The following is a 25,662-nucleotide window of genomic DNA, read 5'->3' on the forward strand; positions in this document are numbered from 1 at the left end:
GCTCTGCGGATTTGAGACGCAACAATCAGGAAATCTTCTATCGTAAGGGCCTGTCGAAACCCCAGATTTCTAAACAAGGGTTTTACTTGAAGATCCGACTGAGGCATCGTAAAAGAGCTGTGTTAGGATACAACAATTGTGCATTGATCAAATACAAGGAAACGCTTCGTAACACATCACGCTATGGGGGAAAGCCAATGGTGAACACTTCTCACTGACTATCCACCATATCGCGTGTCGCGCGGTCCATTTCTTTGTCCGTGCAGGCAGACCATGATCCCGCAAAAGGCCGTGCCCCTGCGTGTGGTGCCTCTCGTGCCCGCGCAGCGTCCGCCAGCGCCGCCGGTGCCGCTGGTGCCGCCTGTGCCGCCGGCACCACAACCGCAACCGGTGGCACAGACGCAGCCGACCTATGTCAGCTCTACGACCATGACGGAAGGGATGAACACCGAGCCTAGTGAGTGTAGTCCTGTATATGCACTCACGTGGCGAACTGGACACCGGGCGAGTTGGTATGTCTGCCTGATGAAGGCCAGCCAAAGGAAGGAACAGAGGTAAAAGCAGCAGATAGGATAGGACAGGCCACCACACTTTGACAGGCTGTAAGGCAGAAGTCAGCGCTCTGCCCTGCGTTCTGTGCCTTTGTTTGCTCTCAACAGGCTTTCAAATGGCGCTGAGTGGCGTGGTAGGGACCAGCTCGAAACTCTCATTGCCCTATGATTAATAAGCTTGGATTCCGCGGCATGTTACGTTAAGTCGACGATGTTACGTTGAAATGGAGCTGCTGGAGGTTATCTTCAGGTAAGATATAAAGCTTCGTCAGTCAGTAACTGCTTATTTTGGACAGAGGAGGGCGAAACAAGACGTAGAAGAAGAAAGACATCCGCATCAAAGTCTACTGCACATTAACTTCTTACTAAGGCCTTAACTTCTACTATGACGCATTATTCGATAAGGCCTCTTAGCATGTTTTGACAAGTGCTCTGCATTTATAAGTCTGGTTCATTCTCAGAAGACCAGGTACACGTGGGCCTGGCTAGCTAATTAATGCGCGGAACCAACGACATATTCATGTATCTTGTAAATAAACGTTTACTGGATAAAGAAAAATGCTGTTTTGGCTGCTCGGACATACGTTTCAGCAGTCGACACTACATGTTGTTGTTTTTTTCTAGCATCAAAGAGTCAAATGTTCACGTAAGTTATGGCACAAACCTCATTGCACAGATCTGCGGCACGCCAACTCTCTCTTCGCATTCAACTTTACTTGGAGCAGATTTCATCCATCTCCCCTTGTCGGTCACTCAAAACGCCTACGAGTGAAAGAAAGGAAAACAAACATGTTTTATTCGAACAGTTGGTCGCTCCCTCCCAGGACCTTGTCCGCCGTGCAATCCTGAATGACCGCTTGATCATCCGTCGCTGTTCTTGCTGCTTGGTTGGAGTCGTCCGTATAACAAGCGACGAGGACACCTTCAATGTAGATGCTAAAAGCGCTATAGGGTGTCCATGTGCCACATGACAGAGGTAAATTGAAGGGCCTCAAAGCGCTCTACACCTAAAATTTGCCAAGGAACACAGAGGGCAAATCAAAGTGGTCTTGTGTTTATAAATTACAGAGCTTTCGTAAAATAAGAAGTGGTCGTAAAATAGAAGAACGACCTCTGTCGCTACCACCGCAAACTCTGTCGGCGTCAAGACAACTTCCACAAACGGATCACTGAGGCTAAGCTACTCTGCCATTCGCTATCTTTGCAAGCATTTATGTCATGCGTTTAAATGGAATGGCTAGAAAAAAATGTTCTAATTCTAAATCTACACCTCTGAGCAATAAATACATCTTTTGCTGCCTAAAAAACGTCAGCATAGCCCGAAAGAGCCAAGCAGCCGTTGTTTACTCGGAGCAAACATTCAATTTTGTTGCCTTTGGTGTCGATTTAACTCGAAGTGTTACAACAAGACGGATTACCCGCGCAAATGAAGAATATACTTTGTTTTGTTCTCTACTAAAACGGCGTTTGATCGTCGCGACGCAGGGTACACGAGAACATGACCTTCATGGTGTTCAGCATCATGGTCACGCTCTTCCTCATCCTCATGGGCATCTTGGTGGTGGTGATCGTAACGACTGGTACGTACACTCCGCGTCAAAAGTCTCCAGGCCACAGCGTTCCCTTGTAGCGTACAGAATGTATCTTGAATGCTCCGTGTACCGTAGCATGTACAGTAGACGTCAAGCAGCAAGGTTCTATTCCGCGCGAAGAAACCTTCTTCTAGCATTTCAAGACCCTTTGGTCCTTGATGGCGCCATGATGGCTCCATTGTACGGTTCTGAGGATGATAATTGTGGATTTTTATGGCGCAAGGGCATCTATGGCCAAAGAGTGCCATGGCATGTATTTTCGACTTCTCAAGATGGGGTCAAAGACCCATTTTCCAAGCACTTCACCCTAAATAAGCCGAGCACCGGACCAAGGAAATGTACCCATTGTATCACTGGTGGGTGCCCGGTGTCACTGGGTATCGGACCCCGCACCTCCCGCATGTGAGGCGGATGCTCAACCACTTGGCCACCGCTGCGGTGCGGTTCTAGCGAAAATCCTATTACCTGAAGACCTCTGAGCAAGAGTGTACGTTTCTGCTTCTGAAAATAATACGTTGCCTCCATTTCTTTTTTCTCGACTTGGCTCAACGCTCAGCGTCGCTTGAAACGTTTAAGCAAGTTCAAATCTGAACGGCTCCCTTAGTCAGGAATGGAGTAAATTTGTTTTTATTTTGGCGTTCAGCGAGGATGAGCCTAGGCGATGTCAGAAGAAAAAATAGCTAAAGTTCTAGGCCCCACTTCGGGACAAGTCGTTCGCCTCGTCCTCGTATTGAGAGCGTTTTTCTAAAATCATGGCTCATGAACCTTAACAGGACTGGCGATCAGCGATGGTAAAATGTGGCCTAGTAAGGGGGGGGGGGGGGGGGGGGGCGGGGAATTGAGGAAACAGGGCGGCTAAAGGGCCTGCCATCCAGACATACCTTTGCTCTTCAGCATCATTCGAAGGAAGCACCATTCTTCATTGAAGGCGAGAAAGTGCCTTTAGGACCGGGTACAAATGACTATGCCAATCCCTGGAACAACACCTTAAAAGTGGCGAACTGGCCTAGATGTCTCCCGTGCAGGTTCGCTCATTTAAGATTCTTCCAAACGTGAACTTGCAAATTAGGCTGTCTGACGTTCATGATCAAGCAAATTAGGTTATTATTCCTTCTACATGCAAACTAAGCGCAACACATTTGGTTTTTCAAGCAATCTCAGCCATCTCGAATCCAGCAAAGTTCTTTCTTTCGTAATGCTTGGATGTGCGCCTGGTGTTCCGATTTGGGGACACTCTTGCTGAGTAGCTATATTTTAACCCGCATAGAATGTAAACACACATGTACAGTACTTCAGTGGTTCTTGCGACAATGTCAAGTGCAAGAGGATAGTGGGCAGGCAAAGAGAAAGAAGGGACGTTAAAGTGATGAAACAGACAGTGTAAAAGCATACAAAACGAAACCTCGCAAGAGACATGACAAAGACGACACCACCACCTTTTGTAGCAGAAGTGGAGCATGTTTTCCCTTCTTGTGTCCTCAAATTTTTCTATGAACGTGCTGTACTACTATAAATTATCAACAAGATGATGGTTTCCAGCTGTAATATGATCCAAAAGGGGAACGCAGAAGTACGACATGTTTTACCTCAGGTTGTATAATTTCAGTACGCTTTACGTTTTTAATAAAACATGGACACTGGCGGCTAATTTAATCTGGCCTGTTTCGATATATTACAGCGTTATACATCAACAGAGGCCACTTTTTACTAAAAACGGAGCTTTCATCAGCTAGAACAAATCAGCAAACGATCCACGGGTATCGCCACCATCGGATACTTTCGCACGAAAACTTCGGAGGCGTGAAGACAGTTTTCTTGCGCGCTGACAAGAGAGGCTAAGTTACACAGCTGTTCATTCCGAGCCTGTGATCACGACGTTTGCTTGGTCGTAACGTCGCAAGTTTGAAATCGTGCGGTAGAATAATTTTGAAGTCGTATTTTATTGAGCAAGGATGCGTCTTTCGCCGCCGAAGAAACATCAACGTAGCCGTAAGAAGCATAGAATCAATTTTTTCTTAGAGGAAAGCTTTAAATGGAGGCGTCCCTTGTGTCTCCGCCAGAGGGTTGGCATTCATACAGAGCGGCACTCAAGTACAGAAGAATTGCTACTGCTGATCGGTATTAAAATTGCACATTTCGACGGGCCGCATGGTCGCAGGACCCGCTGATGAAGACGAGTCGACCGAAGACATCATCGACGGAACTGAAGCTACTTCATCCAAACAACCGGACGATGTCCTAACACGCCACACGTCTGTCACGGCACCGAGGCCACCATTGACGACACCACTGCCGCCACCACAGCCCGAGCCTGAGCCGAAGCCTGAGCCTGAGCCTAAGCCGGAGCCAGAGCCAGAGCCAAAGCCAGAGCCAGAACCGGAGCCGGAACCAGAAACGAAACCAGAGCCAGAGCCAGAGACGGAGCCGCCTGTGCCGACGGTCCCTCCAAAGAGTAGGCTGTTAAATCAACTGTTATTGCGTGCGGGCGGCAACGCGTAATATGCGTTCAACGTTAAGGCGCTAACGACCACTATTGTGAAACAGTAAGGAGCCGATGAGAAGAACCCCCTTGTAAAATACGGGCTGTGTTTATTTTTCATGGACCGTCCATAAAATTAACAGCAAAAGCAGAATGGCCTTGTTCATGCAAAGCTGGAAGCGAACAGCACTCTTCCTGCCAATGTTTACCTATATCGTTCACTTATTTTAATTTTTCAAACAGCCGCGCGACTATTTTAATCTGTGTAAATTAACAGACACCATCATTCTATTGCTTTGGTCTTATGCCAAATAATTGGTCTTATGCCATTTGTCAAATTATGCCAAATGAAAGAATCATAACAATATCATTCTCAGTGCTTGATAGGCAACGTGACGGCGTACTATACCGCGCACACTGTCATGGAAGCCCGTACCCAGAATGTGCGGCAACGCCAGATCAGTAACCACTTCAAAGCTTGAAATCTTTGTACAGTGAGCCCAATCTTTAGGCTTGAATAAAAAGCAGGACTAGCGAGAAAATTTGCGTTGGTGATAGCGACCGGCGACGTGCTTCAGCGGCGGGTGCAAGTAAGCTTTTGTCGCCTTCCCAGAAAGTAGAAGAAAAAATGCGTTACATTGCACCACTATATCATCCTTCTCGCTTCCGCCTTCGATATGTATTTGTAATCATATTAGCTTACTCCTCCACGAATCGCACGCCCCTATTTTCGAAGGTCATAACCTACCAATTAAATAACAATTCAGGTGGGCGCTGCTGGACATCGGCTTTTCTAATTGCGCTCGACTTCGCTAAATAGATTACTCCGTCCTCCCTTCCTGAAGAGGTCCCACTACAGTCGTCGATTGTGGCAGTTATTTTGTATATATCGCTTTTTTATTCATCCGCATCGAGCATGCTGGGAGGAAATTATAGATGACAAAATGACAACCTTTTCCGGTCCTGTGAAACGTGCGCGTCCAATCACTTGTCTGGCTGGGCCCGGCACAGGATTTTGCCTGCTATTTCTGTAGGAAAAATGGCGCGCCATCTGGTTGGAGCAATAGTAGGATGAAAATTGGCTCCTTGGCTTTGCTTCCGAGGATAGCAGCAGCAACATACTGATGCAAAAACAATTTTTGATCGCGTGGTTTGGAGGACCTGAACTGAAGCCAATAAATCGTGGCATGACTTCCATTCCAGCAGGTGTGTTTTATGGAAAGTTGTCTAATCACTTTGTAGAAATCGAAGATGACTCTACCTGCGAAGACAACTATGTACCTCCTTCGACAGAGACTGCGCGCTGTCTGCAGTGACAGGAAGATAAAAGGCGGCAGAAGAGAGATGTTATTCTTTTGCATGGCAGACGAGAGAAAGGCTTACCTCCACCAAGGAGAGCGCTTCTACAGGTACAACTCTCCAAAGAAGTTTCGCTGATGCCCTAGAAAAGCTAAAAAATTCTTTAAATTGATGTTTTTAACCAAATCATAACGCTGCGCTCATTCTATTGGCGAGTGGCTAGAAGGACTCAGAAAAATCTGACCGGTGCAGTAGTCACTGGGGAAAGTACATCTGACTAGAAAGGATTAAAAGACGCAAGGAGAAAATACCAAAAGAACTCCATGACACGTATCTGGTGTACAAGCAGTGAAGTCGTAAACTGGAGTTTCCCAGCATTTGACAACGAAGAGCTCGCAGACGGGGCTATGGGAAATCTCGGATCCGTTGCAAACTCGCAGGGTAGCAAGTGGCACTGGGGATCGAACCCCGCACATCCCGCATACCTGTTGGATACGCAGACCAGAAAGCCACAACTGCGGTCTACATTTGCAAGCAACAGGCGGACGAAAAGCTAGAAGAATAAGAAAAACACTTTTGGCGACTCCACTAATATAACTGGGCTCTTGGGGTGTTGTTTATGTCCGTCAACTTGAAGTCGTAATTGCAGGACTGGGCCCCGAGACGCTGCTCTGCACCTACAGCCGGAAGACAACATCCAGAGCTGTAATGGCGGAAGACGGTCTGTGTGACTACGCGATCTACGACTCGCTGTACGCGAACCACGTAAATAAGCTGAGTGGCACCAAGCAGCTTGAACAGGAAGTCTATGCCTTCCTGAGCGCTGCCAACGACTACAAAAGGACCACGTTGGGAGTGGGTTTCGCGTTCCAGTGAGTACTCTTTCTGGTTTAATTGTAAAGGAAGAGGGGCGCTTTGCCTTTTCAAGGACTTTTACGCTTATTTCAAAAGTTCAAGAAATGAAATTTGAGGGCAACTAGCTGATTATTCGAAGTCCTTATCTTCAGCACAATACAAACAGTTCATCATGAGTAACTGCAAGGCGGTACCATCCTGTTCTCTGCATCAAACATCGCTTGGTTGCTCAAATCAAGTCTTACTCAAATCAAGGCTGTGCCATTCGTCAGCCATTAACGACCGTTGCTTCATGCATGTATTTCTGCAGGCACTTGAAGGAGGTGGAAAAAGACCTGCAGCACAGAAGTCCAAGCCCACTGGAAGTATTCTGGGAGCGCAAGGTCTTCCACGCTGGAATCATCGATACTCCTGCTGAAATATTCGGGCCGAAACTGAAGGAGGCCATTTTCACTCTAAAGGTATGTCGCAGTTCAGTATGGTTTCTCTTGGACCACAAAGATATAGGCGCTCCCCCTCCAACAGTCGCGAGGGAATCTTGGATTTGAAGTCTCGTTAATAGTTCATTTGTGTTCACTGAAGACAGCCTTCCTCAATATAATTAGTAGACATACCCAGCAGATGAGAAAATCTTACGGATTGCGACGGGAATTGCCCAAGCTATGGCCGGCTGCGTTCCAGCGCACTTTCGGCATTTGTCCTTCAGTAGTTTGGGACGTAACGATGTGTTTATGCCTTGCACTCAGATGCCCCAAAATCTCATGTTTGCTACCAAGCATTCATCACGTCATGGAGAGAACTATGGTAATGCTTGCTGTAACCTGTGCACTCTTTATGCGGACAAAAATGGTGATGCACGATGATACCTTCCAACAACTAGGGTACGTCTTTCAATGAATGCTTTGAGACCGGCCTTCCGCGTTGTTTGGTTTCGAAAGGAACTTTTATTCACTCAGTAAACATTAATTAACTAAGGTAACAGCGGAAGCACGTTGGCGGATTCAGGAAGTCTGACCGGAAGTAAAAAGAACACTAATGGAAGATACTCCAGATGATTAGATTAGAGAAAGCTTTAAAGGCATGCAGTACTTGAAGCAGGAACATCGCTCGACGGGTAGTAGTGAACGGTTACTTGCAACACGCATGTCACATTTTCGGAATTCATCCTATCTGAAAATATCAATTGCGGAAAACGCTTCAAGGACTCAGAGACGTATGCGAGCTGCTAGCACTAATTGTCAGAACATTCTTATGACGCTGGCAGAGGAGAGTCTGTGGTTTAAACCCGACAGAGGCTGACACACTCCTCTGATCACATTGGTCAGAGTGTCTGTGGTATGGTGTTGTCGAGTGAAGGACAGTGCGTACTATATGATTCCCTAAGGTACTAACCATCGCCCAAAGGAGCGTCACCCTCCTCGTGGTCATGATCAGTCTGGTTAAGTCAATGTGAACCACTCCCACTCACCTCCAATGAGTCCAGTCCTGTGTCTGTTGCTCAGTGCGTAAGCTAATTAGCGGAATTTTGTTCTCCCCGCCTGAGTTTCTTCTAGGGCATCTACATGGTCCCTTCCTTCAAATTTATTATTTGAAATATTTTATATTCAACGATATTGATGACTTGTTCCCATAGTTATCTTTTGCCCATTATCGTTACCTGTTCTTCTTTCCCGCTAAAACATTATCAACTCAGCACATGAAGATGACGTCAGAATTCTGAGCTGTGGTTGCATCCTATCCTCACAGATGATTGATGGCCTGCTTGAAACCCAGAGGGCGCTGGGTAACCGAGCGCTCAGTGTTCTTGCTGGACCGTCTCCGGAGCAAGACTGGAGTGTCTTCCTGGCTGAGCGGTTCAGGTTTGTTTTAAGCAACGCGTCCTTCACCGTGACGAGAATCGCATGGCGGAAGTAAACCGCAATACACGGAATGAAAATTAGGAATTAGGCACAATGTGGTCTATACTTACAGCAAATACACGAGAGAGTTTACACATTTCCGAATTAGTACTGTGCGTCTATTCATTCATTTGATTTCAATTTATGGGCGTCGTCTTTTCAGCAGCGCACTGCTGCTAAAATTCGAAGACATTTTTATAGTTCCCCCGCATTGCTCGATGTTCAGGTTTCTTTTTTATGAATTGTAAGAGATTATTTCACTGCCTGTAGCCTGGCCGTGAGAGTAACTAACGTTATGCTTAAGGTTGCTGCCTATCGAATGTTTTGCTTATATCTCCACCAAGAATCGTCGTCTGTTTTCTTAAGCCTGTGAGCTACCGTTATGGCTCAGATTTTTTCATCTGTGGCTGCGGAACTCGAGCTTATGAGGGCATCAATTACAAGTAGTGGCACCTGCATTCCAATGGAGCAATAAATGCAAATACACATGTGTGCTGTGCGTTGTCACTGCACATTAAAGAACATCAGGTGACCGAAATGAATTAGTAGTCTTTCACTACGGCATCTTATATTTATGCGAGGCGCACATTTGGCTCGTTAAATTGGACATAACCTGGCATGAAATTCTGTACCTACCCGCGCTATTGCGCACCGCTGCAGGACATACCATAGCTTACAATGCCATATTATCATCTACTGTACAGCATTATACCATACTATTCCGTACCGTAGAATTCCATTGCCGACAAAGCAGTTTTTTTCTTTGCCACCTCAACCCAGGGAGGCTCGCTTCACGCCGGACCTGGTCATAATGATCGGCCACTATCGGTTCGGAGACAACACGCTGAAGAACTGCGCAGTGATGCCCCCCACGCGGCACCCGGAGGACGACTTGCCCGACGATATCTTCAATGAATATCGCTTCGACCTGGTGAGATGGTTGCGACAGTCGCTAGCGCGCAAGGTCCATCACGCCTCTAGTAGGCGCCCTGATGCCCAACACTGACGTTGAAGTTCGAAACTTCTCCGCCAGTTTGTGGCATAAGTTCAATGTTGTGCCCCCCTAACATAATTTCGGAAAGCGGCATTTTTATTATCGGAAGTAGGAGGAGGACCAACTTTATTAGGAAACTATAACCTTGCCCTCTTGAGTGGAGCCCTCAGTACAGGGCTCCATGTGCCGCCGCGATCTTGCGAACCCATCAGGGCAACTTTTGCTGGTCTTGCGGGTTCGTGCAAGTCAGACCGGTTTCAAGAAGCTCTCAGTCCATGGCCCCGCTTGCCACCGCTATTTTCTCGGCACGCCCGATCAGTCGGCGCTGGCCGGTCGGACCCATGCTTGACAGGCCATCTTCGCAAGAGGAAGGGTTGAGGAGGGTTATGGGTGGGAGGCTGCCGGGTGGCGTTGTGCAGGCACAAACGGAATGGTACAGTGTAGGTCGCTGTTCTTGGTAACTCGGGCATTTGTAAGGGTACGGCATTTGTCGGGCCATGAAACTCTTCAATAAGGCTGAAAGCATCGAAGTCTTAATTGGATAGCTGGAGGCTTGTCGTATATACCAGATGTCTACAGTATCTTTCCGACCCAAACTGGCACCTCCCGATCTTAAGACCAAGGTCACCACGCTTCACGGCGGCGCTGGCATTGGGGCGGCGCAGTCTGGAGTACAGATTTAAGATCTGTGTGGGGCTATCTTTTAAACGTATCTGAACTCGAAATCTCTCGGCTGCCAGCCATGTCGGGGTATGTAGTAATATGCGGGTGTTAATGAAAACTCTTGGCCGGCTGTGTTAGACTATATTCCAGGAGATTACTGGACACGGCTTCTAACCATAGCTTGTGAGGTATGGCAGTGGGTAATAAGTTGTTGCACATTACAAAAACCGACGGCTCAGGAGGTAACACTTTTGGCAAAATCGATGTCGTTGCATGTATGCAAAGTACAAGAGATAAGCTTTCACAAGATATTTTCGAAAGAATGATCAAAACCGCAGGAAATAGTTGGTTCGCCAGTAATTTCTCGCAGGTAGGTTTCGAAAAGATAATTATTAATTCTGATCAACTGCCATGCTGCACGGCTGAGGCTGTATGATATTTGAGCAGCCACAGTCTTGCTGTAGTTCAGTCGAGAACCCGAGCATGTAAGCACCCTGGCTCTTTTGTGAGCTGCTGCTTTACTGCTGAATAACATCAAGGGATATCTCTGTTTCTCATAAATAACTTGCTGTTTAAGTGATTATCACATGAGTTTAAAAGTGAGCAAAGTGCCCCAAAAGCAGTGCATACTGCTCAAAGGTTGTAGCTGGCTTGTGAATGCCTCACCACCGTACAAATAAAGCATGCTACATAACGCGAGACAGTGAGAGGTGTTTCCGGAATAAATATGATATGGTTTATTCGTTATTATTTGTAGCCTTCTCTGGTAGAGTGTGTGTGATATAACTAAGTTGTTATATGTGACGTCACTATGTTTCAAACCAATCGCTGCATTGCCTAGCACTTATGGCTTTTCGTTCAAGTTGCGCGTGGCAGCCTAGGCAACCAATCGCCGAAGCGTGGGTCCCTGCTTCGCTGTTCCTCCCCCTCTCCTTTAATTCCCGCACTCCCACGGGTTTCGGCAACACTGTCACTGTAAAATACCGCTGCCACCCGCCTTGAACACTGCTTCTCTTTGCTTAATATCGCAGGCGACCGGCGGGTTCGCCCTTCGGGAACTCCACACTAGGAATGTTTCGAGTCGTGGTTTCCTCTCGGTCACCATGAAGGGGCGCTGGACCGAGCCTGAACAGGGACAGCGGACGGAGTTCTTCGCACGCTGCAAGCACGACCCGGACGCTGAATCATTTGGCAGCTACACCGAAGTAAGAAAGCACTGACAATTGCGAGGGTACAGGAACTAAACATTTTGGTCAGTTCTTTAGAGATCATTTGCAGAGCATTAGTGAACGTGGATCAACTTTTGAAATTTTATTCCTGCGAATTTGTGCAGGCAGGCTTTCACGTGAGTAATTTTAGCTCTCCTTTCTTAGCCGGATGGTCAGTGTAATGTCATATGTAGGGTTGGTATGCAAAAACGACAATAGAAGCGCTGATATACCATTTGAATTCTTTCTAACATATACGCTTGCTTGCTCTAAGAGCCATAATGACATCGAGTGGACAAACAGCATCTGTCTTGTAGTTACTGATCGCGTCACGCGAGGCTAAACCCATTTGCCACGCCATAGCAATTATTCAGCGGCTGAACGCAACGCTCAAGAGGAAATTTAACTGTAAACTATTTACGAATCATAGGCGAAATACTCGCAGTGATTTATATTTACTAATATTTTAAGCACAATAAAAATATGAAACAAGAAGAAGGAATTATTTTTCTGTATCTACTGTTTTAAGCCGGGGCTTTCATTCGTAGGGGACAGCTGCGCTGCTTGAAGACAGAAGAAGCCCATGGGCACACTTAAAAAAAAAGAAAACTAGTTTCCTGCACATTTAACTGTTCTAATAATTTAGCCGGGTGGTCAATTATTAAACAAGAAAAACCAGACCGTATCCTCACTGTGGTGGTTGCGTGAACATGCGGTGCCTGTCGCGTTTTTCGGTCCATATTCAGGGTACCAGGCTGGTAGATTTAATGTGTGACGCCAGCTTCCTTAACCCTTTAACTATCGGCTAGTTGCTTTGTATCACTGGAATTTCTACTACTGATCAGGAGTACTCGGGTTCGAACCCAACCGCGGCAGTCGCGTTTCGATGGAGGCGAAACGCTAAGGCGCCCATGTGCTCTGCGATGTCAGGGCACGTTAATGATCCCCAGTTCATCGAAATTATTGCAGAGCCCTCCACTACGGCACGCCTTTCCTCCTTTCTTCTCTTCGTACCTCCGTTATTCCTTCCCTTTCGGCGCATTTTAGGTGTCCGCCGATATGTGAGGCAGATACTGCGGCATTTCCTTTCCCAACAACCAATCTTTAATTTGTCTTGCGTATGCCTGTTGAAACAACAGTTTTGTGCAGCATGTCGGGCGAAAGCGGAACCAATAAAAACAAAATTTGAAACAGCAACTACTCATCATTAAAAACGATCTTTTGTCATATACAGGAAATAACTGAAAGTGTTCCTGAGCTTTCGTCCTAGCCGTTTAGGACAACCCGTTTTTGACACATTTTTTGAAACTTGGCTGAAAAAAGCGTCTTCTTAACCTTTCAAATAACGCATTAAGAAGCGTTGTTTCAAAGGCGAAAGTTCATATTGTCAACTTGCATGCCTTCTCTAGAATGATAGTGAAAAAAAATGCAGCCGCACTGACAATGAACCAGCACGTTTTCTTTGCACGTTTCATTTTTGAACATTGGCGCTTCCCATGTACAAAAATCTAAAGTCGTCTGAAACTGCTTGTAAGGTCTGTGCAGTGCCAATTTCTTCTTGGTACCTGAAGGCAACCTTGTAGCTTCCATTCGCGTCTTGGTTAAATATATAGAGCTAGTTATACAGAAAACCACTATGTCTGAATGAGGCCTTCTTTCACGATGCGAGCTCGGTCGCGATGAGCGCTTAAGAAGCCTTAGTAGCAAGGAAATAATTTCTTGGGCATTGGCTTACGTCCTACGGCATACGTCACACCATGATCCACGCGTGGCGCCGCTGAGTGATCATGACTACAGTCTCAACTGGGGTACTGGCGGGTCGTCCTTAGCTGGGGTACTGGCGGCGGGGCGGGGGCGTAACAATACCCAGCATGCGTCCCGGCTTTCGCTTCGTACAATCTTTGCCGTTGGTGATGTGGTTGTGAAAATCCCCAAACCTTAAGAAACGCCTCTGAGGCGCCACACGCAGCCCGGAGGAGACAGTCTGAAGGCGTGCGGCAGCTCCGAATACGCATCATTCTCATGGGACGCTGCCCACGAACGTGCTGCATTATAACACCCGCAAATCAATATCCACACATTTAACAGACAGAATGGGACAGCGTTTACGCCAACAGGTGTAGTGCAGGATTTTAAGGCAGGAGTATTGAATATCTGAGTTTTGCCCATGCCAAATGCCAGTTCTAAAAAACATTTTCATAAAACTTATAGTCAACGAAAGACACATGCCGTTTAGTGCTTAATTTTTTTTTCTCGAAATAACAAATTATTTGTCACCACTGTCGTTCTGTTTTGTTCAGGTACACATTTTTTTCTTCCGAACAAAATGTATAGGTTGATCAGCAATAACTAAAAGTTGTTTAATGAGTCGATAATGAGTATTATTGTCGCGATATTTTCTGCAATAAGCTTACAGTGTGCGTAAACAAAAAATTTTCGGGAAGGGTGTATTTTCAGGTAAAAAAAACAACCTTTCATATCTTTTAATATTCGAACTTAGTCAAGTAAAAACTTAATGCATAACGTCAAACTGCTAGTGTCGATGACTACTATATTTAAGTGCTGAAAGGAACTTTGACCACAGAGCGCCTTCGGTAACCTGTTTGGTCAGCAGGAAGCATGGGCCAAAAACAGTTTTCCATGAATTTCTCCCAAGAGAAGCAGCTGCTCAGTACATAGGAGAGCCCGTGCACACTGCAAACGTGCAAATACTAGAAGTAATGCAATTTGCGTTATTACAGCAAAACATCGCTCTTGCTTCCATTCCTGTCGTCATCCCGCGTCGCCGGCAGGCTGCGTCAGTTTCATTTTCGAATAAAAAAAAATTAAGTCAGGTTGTATTGAATAGTGTGTGTGTGTGTGTGGTCCTTTCAAGCGTAACACCTCTATACTGGTATTGTCATTTTCGATACTTAATATTCACTTCCGCCTCACAGGTGTGTAAGCACACTCGCTACGCGGCCAACCTCAAGTACGTGCCCGAGCACTACGCCGTGCTCACGAGCCTGGACACCAAGGCTCGCGTCTTCACTTACGACAACGAGAAAGGACTGAATGCCAAAGTACGTAGAAGTTCTCCCCGTTTATAACGTTCCTGTGCCTTTTGAGTAAGTTTGCATGTTTAAGGTTAATAAAAAAGTATTTAGAGGGTTTACCATGCTCTTTACTACACTCGCTTAGATGTACAGCCTTTGTCAAGAGTAAGTCGTCGATGGGGGTGGGGTCCCTTTCGCACGAATCCATTTTTCACAAAAACCGGCGCACATCAAAAATTTAACAAGGGCACTTAAGTCTACTTGCGTGGTTTGAATGCGGAAGCCTTCTTTTATTGTTCACTCTGTTGCTAGCATCATTACAAAGTGCTTCCTTTTGAATGACACACCTGCTCCTTAGCATACATTCGTAAGGCAACGCATACAATACGTTTGCCTTTGTTCGCCCAGAAACAATGCGGTCTTGGAGCCTATTGGTTTCGCGCTCATCTCGAAATTTGTCAGACCTTGACTGAATTCAAGTAGAACTTTTTGCTGGGCTGGTTGGTGCATGTTACTAAGAAAAGAAGCGCCAACAGAGACAATACGTAAGAAGACGTAAGTTGTCCGTGTCACTTCTTACGTATTGTCTCTGTTGCCGCTTCTTTTCTTAGTAACTTGACTGAATTCCCAGCACTTTCGGAGTAAATATTTCTTGGCCGCATACGTCACTATTTTATGGTCCACTGCTGACGTGATGCGAGAAGATGGTAACGTCCGTCCCACTGCTGCTAGTCAACGCCACCGGATTTCGTTGCAAATGAGCCACATAATGCTTTCGCATTAATAAGCCAGCACGACGCGAACAAAAGCGCTCTCAGGCACGCCGTGGATTGTACGTGAACGGTGAAGCAGGATCCTTCGATTACCGCCGGGAAGCGTTGACCTTTGCGCAAGTAAAGTGATGCCCCTAGCTCCGCCTCTTTTGAAGCGGTGGCGCATGGCCAGAGGAAAAGTTACTGGCGCATATGGCAGATTTCTCCTTTACAGACAACTCCAGATCAGGCTGCATCGCCGTGTGACATATACGGTTACTCTGGCGCGGATTAAGCACCCCACTCCGAATGAACCAGTTGAAATCCCTATAAGAGGCTGACGTAGACGATGCTATGGTCCTCGACTTGCGCATCACTTGCCATATTTGTGCAGGCACGAAATGATGTTTCTTGTGGTTTTGCAATGGTTCTCATGGGGGTCTTATTTGATGTACTGTAAATCTTTTACTTCAGTTAATTTAAACACATCATTATCATCATCAGCATGAGGCCTTTCTCATACCTCCCTTTTAACCCGGTCCTGTGCCAGCTGCGGTCACCTTGTCCCCTCGAACTTAAAAACTTTATCTCATTTGGCCGCCTAAATTTCTGCCACCCTCTGTTGGTCACGCCTTCTCTTGTTATCCAGTCCGATAGCCTTAACGACAATCAGTCACCTTGCCTTCGCATTACATATGAACATTAAGTATCTTTCGAACAACTTCACAGAACGCTTCTCTTTTTGCACTTTTGCACGCGCAGCTTTGCAGGGTGAAAAGCGAGGAGCTGGACGTGAACTTCGGCATCGCCGCCTTCGACGTGGACTATGACGATTACTCGAACGTGTGCGGGTCCATCAACAAGTTTGGGAGGCACAGCCGCCTCAAGACTCTGAGAAGGATTGTAGACTACTACAGGAGGCTAACTAGCACCGATTTCTCAGAGCCATCGTGTATGGCCATCGTTCCATAAGAAATGCTGGGCGGGGCCCTTGACAAAAATAAATGTTCACGTAGTGTTGTCTGTGCAATAAAGGAGGAAGGACAACGCAATAAAATTCGAATTTTAAACAACAGACTTCGGGCATGTATAATATCATCTTTATAATCGATTGGGTCCTCTTAATGCCTGACAGATTTCAAGGCTGGGGCGCTAATGTATTCGGATCACGACGCCAACAAAATGGCTGTGCAAGTATATGAAATATGCAGGTATGAGTGGCCGCCTGTCTATAAACAGTGCGTGTTCTTTTACAGCCAAAGTGCATTTATGACCCCGATCACGCCCCACGAACACATTGGACTAAACATGCATTTTCCGGTCCTTCGCGTTATCTTCATCCCGGCGTCCAGAGTAGCCAGCCAGGGGTTTTACCGGGTGCACCTCACTGCCTTTCTTTGCCTGTGCAGAAACGCTATCGAACACGTCGAACGATGTCAATGATAAAATAAAATATGCAGACCAGGATACTGGGAATGCATGTGGGTGTTAGGAAAACTTGAAACTCTTGTCCAGAACTGCCTGACCAAGCAAGTTGTGGGCTCGCCATGTGGTTTCTGCAAGATAGTAGTTGTTTCACAGTAGGATGAAGAAATATGTCATGCATCCCCGGAGAACACTCGGGGCGACAGAATGGACTATGCGACAGGTGTACCCACAGACGCACATTTAATACACCCTACGTGACACAAACACCAGTACAAAAAACTAACAAAACTAACCCAAAAACGCAAAGACTACCAATACACACGACCCGGGAACACCCAGTCTACTAGCGTTCGGCGTTCATGCTCACGGTTCGGTGCTGATGAAGCGTTGCATGGGTCCAGACAGTGACATCTAGCTAGCTGGTGTCGAAGTGGAGTTCGAAGTGCTCACGAGGGCTGGCTTCGCTGACGGCGTGGTGCGAGCTCCCGGTTCAAATGCCCCTGGAGGTGATGCTGATGATTTTGGCGTTGTGGACACCACCGGATGGGTGGCAACGGCGCTTGAGAACCCCCTGGCCGTAGCAAGTGGTTGCGTCAGCCGTTGACTCCCCGGAACGGGCTGAGGAATGGCAGGAAGTCCACGGTGCGACGCCGTAGAACTCGAGATCACAGAAGCACTAGTCGGCATTGCTCTCTTCGATTTGAGGTGTTCCTGACCCACCGGAACCTCCGCTTCTCTGTTCTTTCCCCCGTGCCTCGCTCTCCCTTGCGATTTTATAACCTTGACGTTGGTACGCGTCATCCTTGTCGTCGTCTTCTTCTTCTCTCCTCCACCAATCATCTCTTCCCACCTCACCGTATACTTCTTCATCTTCATTATTCTTGGATTAATACATGTCATGCTTATCCTCATCCTCGTCGTCTTCTCCAAACTTCTTTAGTTCATACTTCTGTTTAAACTTCCTATCACATGCGGCAAAAGATTAGCTTCTTTAAGTGCAGTATCTATATTTGTGAAGCTTTCTGGAGTTCAACTGGAACCTGCCTATGCGTCATAGTCGTAGAAATTAGTGCACTTGTCAAATACCGCTCCACCATCTAAATGTCAACCCGTACAGTGAACTGTCCGACAACCACACAACACACATGTGGTAGAAAAAAACCGGCAGTCAGGTTTTTGGCACCGATAATGGTGCACACATACATATATTTAAGGGTAACAAAATAAGCGCTATTTCATGGATGACAGAGAAAAGCACACATTATGGTATGACTGCAGACTCCAGCTATATAATTTTATTAAGTGGCATACAGTGTTCGTTTACTACGAAGAGAAACGCACGCAAGTGCAAGCATAGACGTAGGAAGTCAAAATAGACTAGTTTAGCAGCAGACTTATTCGTTAATAGCTTTATATCTGGGCAACTATATTTCGCTTCCTTTCAAGGAGGCTCATATTTCACTGATGCATGAACTGCCTTTCGCCGTGATGAAAATAACTCTCACCACTCGCGTGCTTAGCCATTTTGCGCTTGGAAAGTTTTTATTTCCTCAAGTAGCAGCTCGTATGAGGGGCTGTATCATTACTGCATTGCCTGCATTGCCTGCCTCGTTGCCCATGTGGTACATTTTGGTCAATTTACATATCGTGGATAATAAAACCTATGTGGTATACTTTCTGGCGACCCTTTTAACATTATGCGACACGTTGTGGATGAAGGGGATTTTAACTGATTTTGCTGTGCAGTCTCCAGGTTGTCTTAGTGTACTTTGTGGACGTGCCTTACATCTGCCAGTACATTATGCAAAATACCCTTCACTGCTGAGTTTTGCGTCCTAATCCTGAAAGCTCGCCTGCTTCATATGAGAATAGAATTTGTAGTGCCGATTAAAGGGTTAGAGTTCAAGCAGACCTCTTTACTCCTGACCGGGCTGAACCGAAATGAAGATCTTTCGTGGCTCCAGGCAGGCAACTCCAGAAAACATGCAGTCCTCCAAATTTGATTTTGAGGTATAAGGTTGGTACTTGTGATGTAATAGAAGCTCATACTATGCTAGGATGCGTACACAATATAAATGCTGTTTCATTTTCAATCGTGTCATCGTGCTCCGAAGGTCAACCAGCTCAAATGATCCTTTCAAAGTTTCGTCACTGAAGCTGAGCGAGTGCCACCTCTTGGGAATATGCGCGCGACGACCCTCTTTCCGCATCGCCACATGTCCTTCGGTGTGCGACACCTTCGCCTTTGCTCTTACCCCTCTTCCTTCTCCTTCGCCCTCAGGAATAGGGAAGCAGGGAAAGAGGGCACGCGAGCTGGTCTGGTGGTGGACTGCGCGAACCCATGGGAGCTAGGCTATTATACCAGGTGGTGTCGAAAGCCGCAATAAAACGGTCTTAGATTAACAGTTCCGTCGCCCGGTTCAGCGCTTATTCCTGCGGAACACAGTTAATCGAAGGTCCACAGGCAATGTACTGCAAGAGTCCTTCAGTAGTATATCAAAGTAGTTTGGTGCGGTTAATCGTTTTTGCTTAGCCTTCAACTCATGGCATAAACGTCGTATGCGATTGGGACGGCAATCGAAAAGAATAATAAAATAACCCGCAAGCTGCAATCGACCGTACGGATCCGGAATGGTGAATCTCAAGGGTAGAAGAAGGTACTCTCTGCCAAACCGGAGTGCTTCAATACTGGAGGACTCTGCCCAAACGTAAGAACGTTATGGCAGAGGACTACAACTATGCTGCGCGACATGGTCAAACTATAGCTAAAACACATTCAGTGTGTGCAAGTGGTGGATTGAATCTTCATTTTCTACAGAAGGTGCGTTGGTACAGATAAAGAACGTTGCAAAGATCGACTAGGGACAAAGTGGTTTGAATACAGTGTGCTATGGCATCCCAAGTGTTATGTCGAAATGTACTGAGCGCTCTAATGCAGCAGTTGCTGCTTACCTGTAATTTGACCATCCGGATATCGCCGAAAGAAAACCCTATATAGATTCAGAAACTTGCCTACATACGTCGTAATGAAAAACCGGGCACGCAAAAGGGTGCTACTTTGCCTTGTTATGCAAGCACTCCTGTCAAAGTTGCACCTTTGTCCGGAGTGAAGAAGGCTCTGACATAAGTCCCGTTACGAGCGAGTGGGTGGTGCCCTATTCAAAATTAAACCACTGTTTTTTTAATCTAAAATTGGTGCCCCGCATGTTTTAGTAAAAGCCTTTTGCTCGATAGAGCAGTACGGCGTAAAAAGATAAAGGATTTCGAACATAATTGAACGATCTAGCAGGCACAAACAAGCAGCGATAATTGCGGAAGCTGCTGCAAAGCTTTAGTTTATTCCTCCTCCTTTGCTCGGTCATATGTATCAGTTCTTTGATGCACGCATTCTTAAAAGTTGTTTTGCTTTACCGTGTGCTCTGTTTTATATCCTCGTTTACTGTGCGGGGCTTGCCCGTTGGGCTGTACGTGGCTGTACAGCGCTGTTCGCAATTCGTGCTTATTTTTAGCGAAGGAAGCTGCTCGTCTAGCTGGCTTTCTACCTTTTTTCCCGCCCTGCCCTCGTTGACAGGATGATAAGTAATGGGATTCCTAATAACACTTAGAGGTCCCCGACAGAATAATAAACACTCCACTTTCGTAAATTTGTGCTTTTCAAACGTTGTAAATTTAGCCCTATAGCCTTTAATCTCACCTTACAGCATTAACGTCTTTTCAACGGAGTTGATACTGGTAAGCTGGCTATTGTATCTTTTGTCGCTCATTAGATAAGGAGAAGATGCAAGGCACGCAGTTGTAGATGAAGATTCATTCTGCAGCAAAAAACAATATGTGTAGTCTATCTTGACATGTAGAGTTTGCGTAAGCCTCGAATACACTACTGGAAAAGCGTAGCCCTTCTAGGATGGCTCATTAGATGGATCTGAATAGAGGTATATGCCAGGGTATTTAACTTAATAATGTGCCTCTGTCTTAGCCCAGCCCGCTTGTATTCTTGGAGCAAGGTCTCCTGCGCCATCACCCGCTTCCTTCGACGCTCCTGGAGCCTTGGCGCGCTCAGCGTTCCTTCCTTCTTTCACTGTTGGACGCGTCATAGCACTCAGCCATTACTCTTCAGCTTTAGCCTTGCATTTGGCCAGCTTGGCCAGTGACCCTCCCTCATTTACCGCTACATAAAGCTGAAATTTACGGCATTATCGAGCCTCTTCTGCTCTTTAATCAACGGGCTCAATAGCATAGGCATGACCGCAGCGCTAACGGCATCAAGCATTTGAACAGTAATACAGAGGAATGAAAGATGATGAAGACAACGTGAGCGCCCGCAACACTACAGGCCAGCTGTTAAGATATGGCGGTTGCCTCAGAAGCGGAACAAACACTGGTGCTCGCCCAAGATGGAGCAGCGGTGTCCGAAGAAGTAGCAGCGCTTGCCCAAGGCAGAGTGGCGCTGGCCCGAGCAAGAGCAGCGGCGGCTCAGGAAGAAGCGGTGCTGGCCGAAGAAAGAGCTTTGATGGCCCAAGAAACAGCAGCCCTGGCTGAAGAAGAAGCGGCGCTGGTCGAAGTAAAAGCGGCGCTGGCTGAAGAAGGAGCGGTACTTGTAGAAAAAGAAGAGGCACTGATCGAAGAAGCAGCGGTCCTGGCTGAAGTAGAAGAGGCATTGCTTGAAGAAGAAGCGGCGCTGGCAGAAAATGAAGAAACAGGGCTAATGGAAGACGAAACAGCCCTGGCCGAAAGAGAAGCGGTCCTGGCCGAAGCTAAAGCAGCCCTGGCCGAAGAAAGACTGGCGCTACAAGAAGAAATAGCGGCGCTGGTCGAAGAAGAAACGGCGTTCTTCGAAGCAGAAAGGGCCTTGGCTGAGGAAGAAGCGCTCCTGTCCGAAGAAGAATCCGCGCTGTCCGAAGCAGAAGCTGCTCTGTCAGAAGAAGCGGCGGTTCTGGCCGAAGAAGAAGAAGCGCTGGCCAAAGAGGAAGCGGCACTGGCTGAAGAAGAAGCGGCCGTGGCCGAAGATGCGATACTGGTGGAAGTAAAAACGCCACGGGTAGTGAATCCAGGTGTTCTAGCAGAAGAAGAAGCGGCACTGGCCAAAGTGGAAGCCGATCTTGCTGAAGCAGAAACGGCCCTGGCTGAAGAAGAGGCGGCGCTGGCCGAAGAAATAATGGCTCTGGCCGCCGCAGAAGCGGCACTGCTCGAAACTATAGCAGCGCTAGCCGAAAAAGAAACTCCGCAGGACGAAAACAAAGTAGCCCGATCCGAACCAGCAGAGGCGCTCGCGGAAGAAGAAGCAGTGGGTGAAGAAACCGCACGGGCGGCGCGTTTAAAGTGAGCAGTTGCGAGTTACTTGCGTTTTAGCGCCTCTTAAGCAGCATGATACAAAAGCTTTTCTTTCCTAACATTTGCAAACGTTCTGCTCACGGATCGAAAAAACGCTATTAAAGAAAGATTTTGCGCCAGCAGCGATGAGGAACAGTCAGTGTTTCGTGGCCTTTATAGCTCAGGTTCTGCTCTGTCTCTTTAGTTCCGCTTGTGAATCCAATGTTGCTCACGCTCACCGATCGAGAGGCGATAGTATACATTTCACGAATTGTCACTCTCCTTCAAGCAATCGGCTAGGCAGGATCTACGGTTCTGCTGACTTATTATCTAATGAACATGAGTACTCGGTACATCCGATATTATTCAGTGACCTCATGTTTAAGTTTCATTCATATTGACTTGATAATGGGTGCCATCGTTTCCTACTTGCAGTCTTGGAGCGTGTAAGCATTGGTGACATTTTAATTAGGGGCGTAGGGCTATATTACAATCGATACGCTTCAAGCTGATCAGAATTCGATCGAAACCTGCTTCACTTAAATCATCTGGTCGATATGTCTTCTGCCGTTGGCCTTTGATGTTTGTTTAATATATCAACATCTTTTGTCTAATTATCTTGTAAAGCACAGATATTCGATGGTTTTCACTAGATGAATGCGAAACTAAGATTCTGGCCTATCGTGATGACTTCGCCCTTCTATGTTCCGATAAAATGTTTCTGTTCGAGCCTTTACAATTGACTGCAGAGATCTACAAAAGCAAGATCGCGGCTAAAATCTAATCAATCAAAGAGATTTCGGTTTGATCACTGGGGAAGAACACTAAATAATTTAATTTCGACGGCATAGTTTGACGCTCAGAAGCCCTTAAAACCCCTTGATGATCGGTGTTCGGTAGAATCCCGCATCAGAAAATTACTAGCTTTGTTTTTTTTTTTCTGCTGGATGCTGCGTTTAAGGTAAAGGTTTTTTTTTTTTCAGAGCAGTTCTTCCTCAGAGTAATCGATATTTTGCTTGAATTTTTAGAAAATTTTAAAAATAACCAGTTGGCATCAATGGGCTGTGTTCAGATGGCTCTTGTACTGTTGCGGTGACTAACCTCAGCAGTTAACAAAATCAAAGCTGCAATGCTTCACTCCTTTAAGCATGACATAAGCATGAAATTATAGCGCTTTGAACTTCTGATGAAGAGCTTCTTGTTTATGCAACATGAAAAACTTGAACTGTACATTTTCTTGTGAAGGATTACAGTGTTGGGCTCATGAATGTGCGCGAAGATTCACTTAATTCATACTCTAGTTATAATGTGCCGTAAAATAAGTTGTTGAGCAAATACAATGACAACTTCAAAACTCCTGCTCGCTGTCCACTGATTGTCGATGGTTTTGAAAATGGAGCATAAAATGATAGTTCCATCCAACACGCGTGATGACCCTGTGAACACTTAGTTTTGAAAAAAAAAAGTTCAAAAACTCGCGTCAACAATTAAATGGTTTCCAGTTTATTTCTCATACTTATAATTCCAAAAATAGTTAGTTGCAGTGATTAATAAACATCCCAACGGCTTCCAATTTCTGTCTACAGTACGGCGCGGCGTTTTGTCTTAACTTTCGAAACATTTTGGAACGGTTCATACTCTTTGTTGTCCAGAAGTACCTACAGTATTTGACAGGATCCTATCCGTAATTCTGAGGCCTCAAAATATTTCTTACTCCGAAGGCGAGAGGTAACTTTTGTGCCACATTTTTATTTTATGATGTATTGACAATTCTAACAGCGCACTCAAAAAAAACGTTATTTTGGTTTACCCGGCCTTCTTTGTACACGTTAAAGTGCTTCGCAGGAACGAGAATCTACCGTATACGCGTACGAGATCTCTCTTCAGGCTGTCTTGTAACAGCACAGCTACGAGAAGTTTGATGTTTGCCTCCAAATCAGGCCGCACATAATTTCAAGGTGGGGTTATTCTGTAGTGTAATTATATGATTACATGTTACGGTGTCAAATCGTGCTGTCCGAGACGCTGTCTCGTAGTTTTCAAGAACAAGCATTATTCTTGTATCAAGTATCCGTGTAGCGGAAATTGAAAATGCGTCAAGGAGAAATGAATGGCATTGTTAGTGGCAAAACGTTAGTCATGGATCTATGGAAACCTGTTTGGAAATAGGCAGTTATTCCACTATAGCTACTTTATTATATTTTTTTTTACCTCCTGGAAGAGCTTGGTGTGCAAACTGTGGATCAGGTGGTCGTGTTTCTGAAAGGTTGGTCTCTGGAAATAAAGAATGCGACCGTTTTTTCTTACATGCAGATTGCCCCTGGAGTGAAGTTTACAGGGAGTGGACGAGCAACAGCTGTGGCCAGAGGTGCTGTTACCAACTGAGCATCCATCTGTTTTGGACGTGCTCTAAAGACGGCGTTAATTGTCTTTTCTACAGGAGAGGCTCGTAAAGAATTACCAGAGTGGGGTCCTGTTCTGTCCTTGAACCTTGGACCTCGCATGTAAGACAGCCCCGATAAAGATGAATGTTTACCACTCCCACTTCAAGAGTGTTGAACCGCACCTGTACTAATGCGGCTTGAAATACTGATGTACATACACTCTTGAGGAAGCAATAAATGGTGCACTATTGGAAGGCATTTATTTTTCTGTCACCCCTCCTTCCCCCTGCGATACTTCTTTCTTTGACAGTTACTAACAAGAACCCTCAAACAACTCCGCAGGATTAGAGCCATTCAAGCCGCAGAGTATTATAGCCAGGAATGCCGCCTCCGCTGATAAGAGGGGATCAATTCTTCTGAATTCAAGAAAACTTTGAGGGGCCTCTGAGAAGTGCCATTCTGATTTGGTCTCCGGGTTGGTATGACGGTCCAGCCAAGCCACCGATCCACCGGTTACGTGCTCCGTGGTGCCGCATGCTTTTCCCCCTCAAACCAAGCACAAAACCATGACAAAGCTGCGTGATATATAGAGCGCCAAGAAATCCTGACCACTATTCAAGCGCTCGTAAGCAGTAGAAGCCCAGCTTTTTCCGGAAAAATGCCCACGAGATGCCTTCGGATAATAGTATCAGATTCCTTGATAATATAATTTTATGTCATGACACACAGGTGTACTGGAGGTACGAACCTCGTGCCAATAAGCAGCTGCTCCCGTACGACTCGGCTCTTTCCAAACTTGCTAAGAGGAGAATCGCAAATTATGCCTTTCTAATGTCTTGCAAAAGTCCTGCCCAGAACTTGTGGCCGACAGCTTGGAGGAACAAATCCTCCGGCTGTCTGCTTCTGGGTGTCCTACTCATGTGCTTGTCAGCGTCGCGGAAGGCATTCTTAAACGGAAGTGTTCAATGCAGTCAGACGCTTTCCAGGCTTCTGCTGGGAAGCACAAGACAGCGGTGATTCCGTACATACACGGTTTGTCCCATCGACGCAAAAAGATTGGGCACAAGGTGAACATCCGAGTGGTTTTTGTACTCCGGACAAGCTTCAAAATCAGTGCAAAATGACTAAACCAGGCGACTCTCACAAGCTTGCTTGCAAGGAGCGGCACAGGGACAAGATCATCAAATGTGCGGATTCGGCCGTGTATGTTCTAC

At 46.2% G+C, this 25,662-nt stretch overlaps 2 protein-coding genes across 2 annotated transcripts; both read left to right on the forward strand.

Annotated features, from left to right (window-relative positions):
- The first annotated feature begins 273 nt into the window (after positions 1-273).
- Positions 274-16,298, forward strand: LOC144101683 (uncharacterized). Its single transcript, XM_077634817.1, has 11 exons — positions 274-457; positions 1,176-1,197; positions 2,037-2,131; positions 4,302-4,595; positions 6,571-6,793; positions 7,087-7,237; positions 8,523-8,635; positions 9,455-9,605; positions 11,363-11,536; positions 14,476-14,601; positions 16,089-16,298. The coding sequence occupies exons 1-11, from the start codon at positions 274-276 to the stop codon at positions 16,296-16,298; spliced, it is 1,743 nt and encodes a 580-aa protein (XP_077490943.1).
- A 4,781-nt stretch (positions 16,299-21,079) lies between these two features.
- LOC144100019 (uncharacterized) lies at positions 21,080-24,658 on the forward strand. Its single transcript, XM_077633068.1, has 2 exons — positions 21,080-22,073; positions 24,378-24,658. The coding sequence occupies exons 1-2, from the start codon at positions 21,103-21,105 to the stop codon at positions 24,391-24,393; spliced, it is 987 nt and encodes a 328-aa protein (XP_077489194.1). The 5' UTR covers positions 21,080-21,102; the 3' UTR covers positions 24,394-24,658.
- The last annotated feature ends 1,004 nt before the right edge of the window (positions 24,659-25,662 follow it).

Source organism: Amblyomma americanum, chromosome 8 (assembly GCF_052857255.1).
Source record: "Amblyomma americanum isolate KBUSLIRL-KWMA chromosome 8, ASM5285725v1, whole genome shotgun sequence".
In the NCBI taxonomy this organism is placed as follows: domain Eukaryota; kingdom Metazoa; phylum Arthropoda; class Arachnida; order Ixodida; family Ixodidae; genus Amblyomma; species Amblyomma americanum.

Coding starts and splice junctions, on each gene's coding strand:
- LOC144101683 (XM_077634817.1), top strand. CDS start 274: ATGATCCCGCAAAAGGCCGTGCCCCTGCGTGTGGTGCCTCTCGTGCCC. Junction 458..1,175: donor AGGGATGAACACCGAGCCTA/GTGAGTGTAGTC, acceptor GTTTTTTTCTAG/CATCAAAGAGTCAAATGTTC. Junction 1,198..2,036: donor TCAAAGAGTCAAATGTTCAC/GTAAGTTATGGC, acceptor GTCGCGACGCAG/GGTACACGAGAACATGACCT.
- LOC144100019 (XM_077633068.1), top strand. CDS start 21,103: ATGGCGGTTGCCTCAGAAGCGGAACAAACACTGGTGCTCGCCCAAGAT.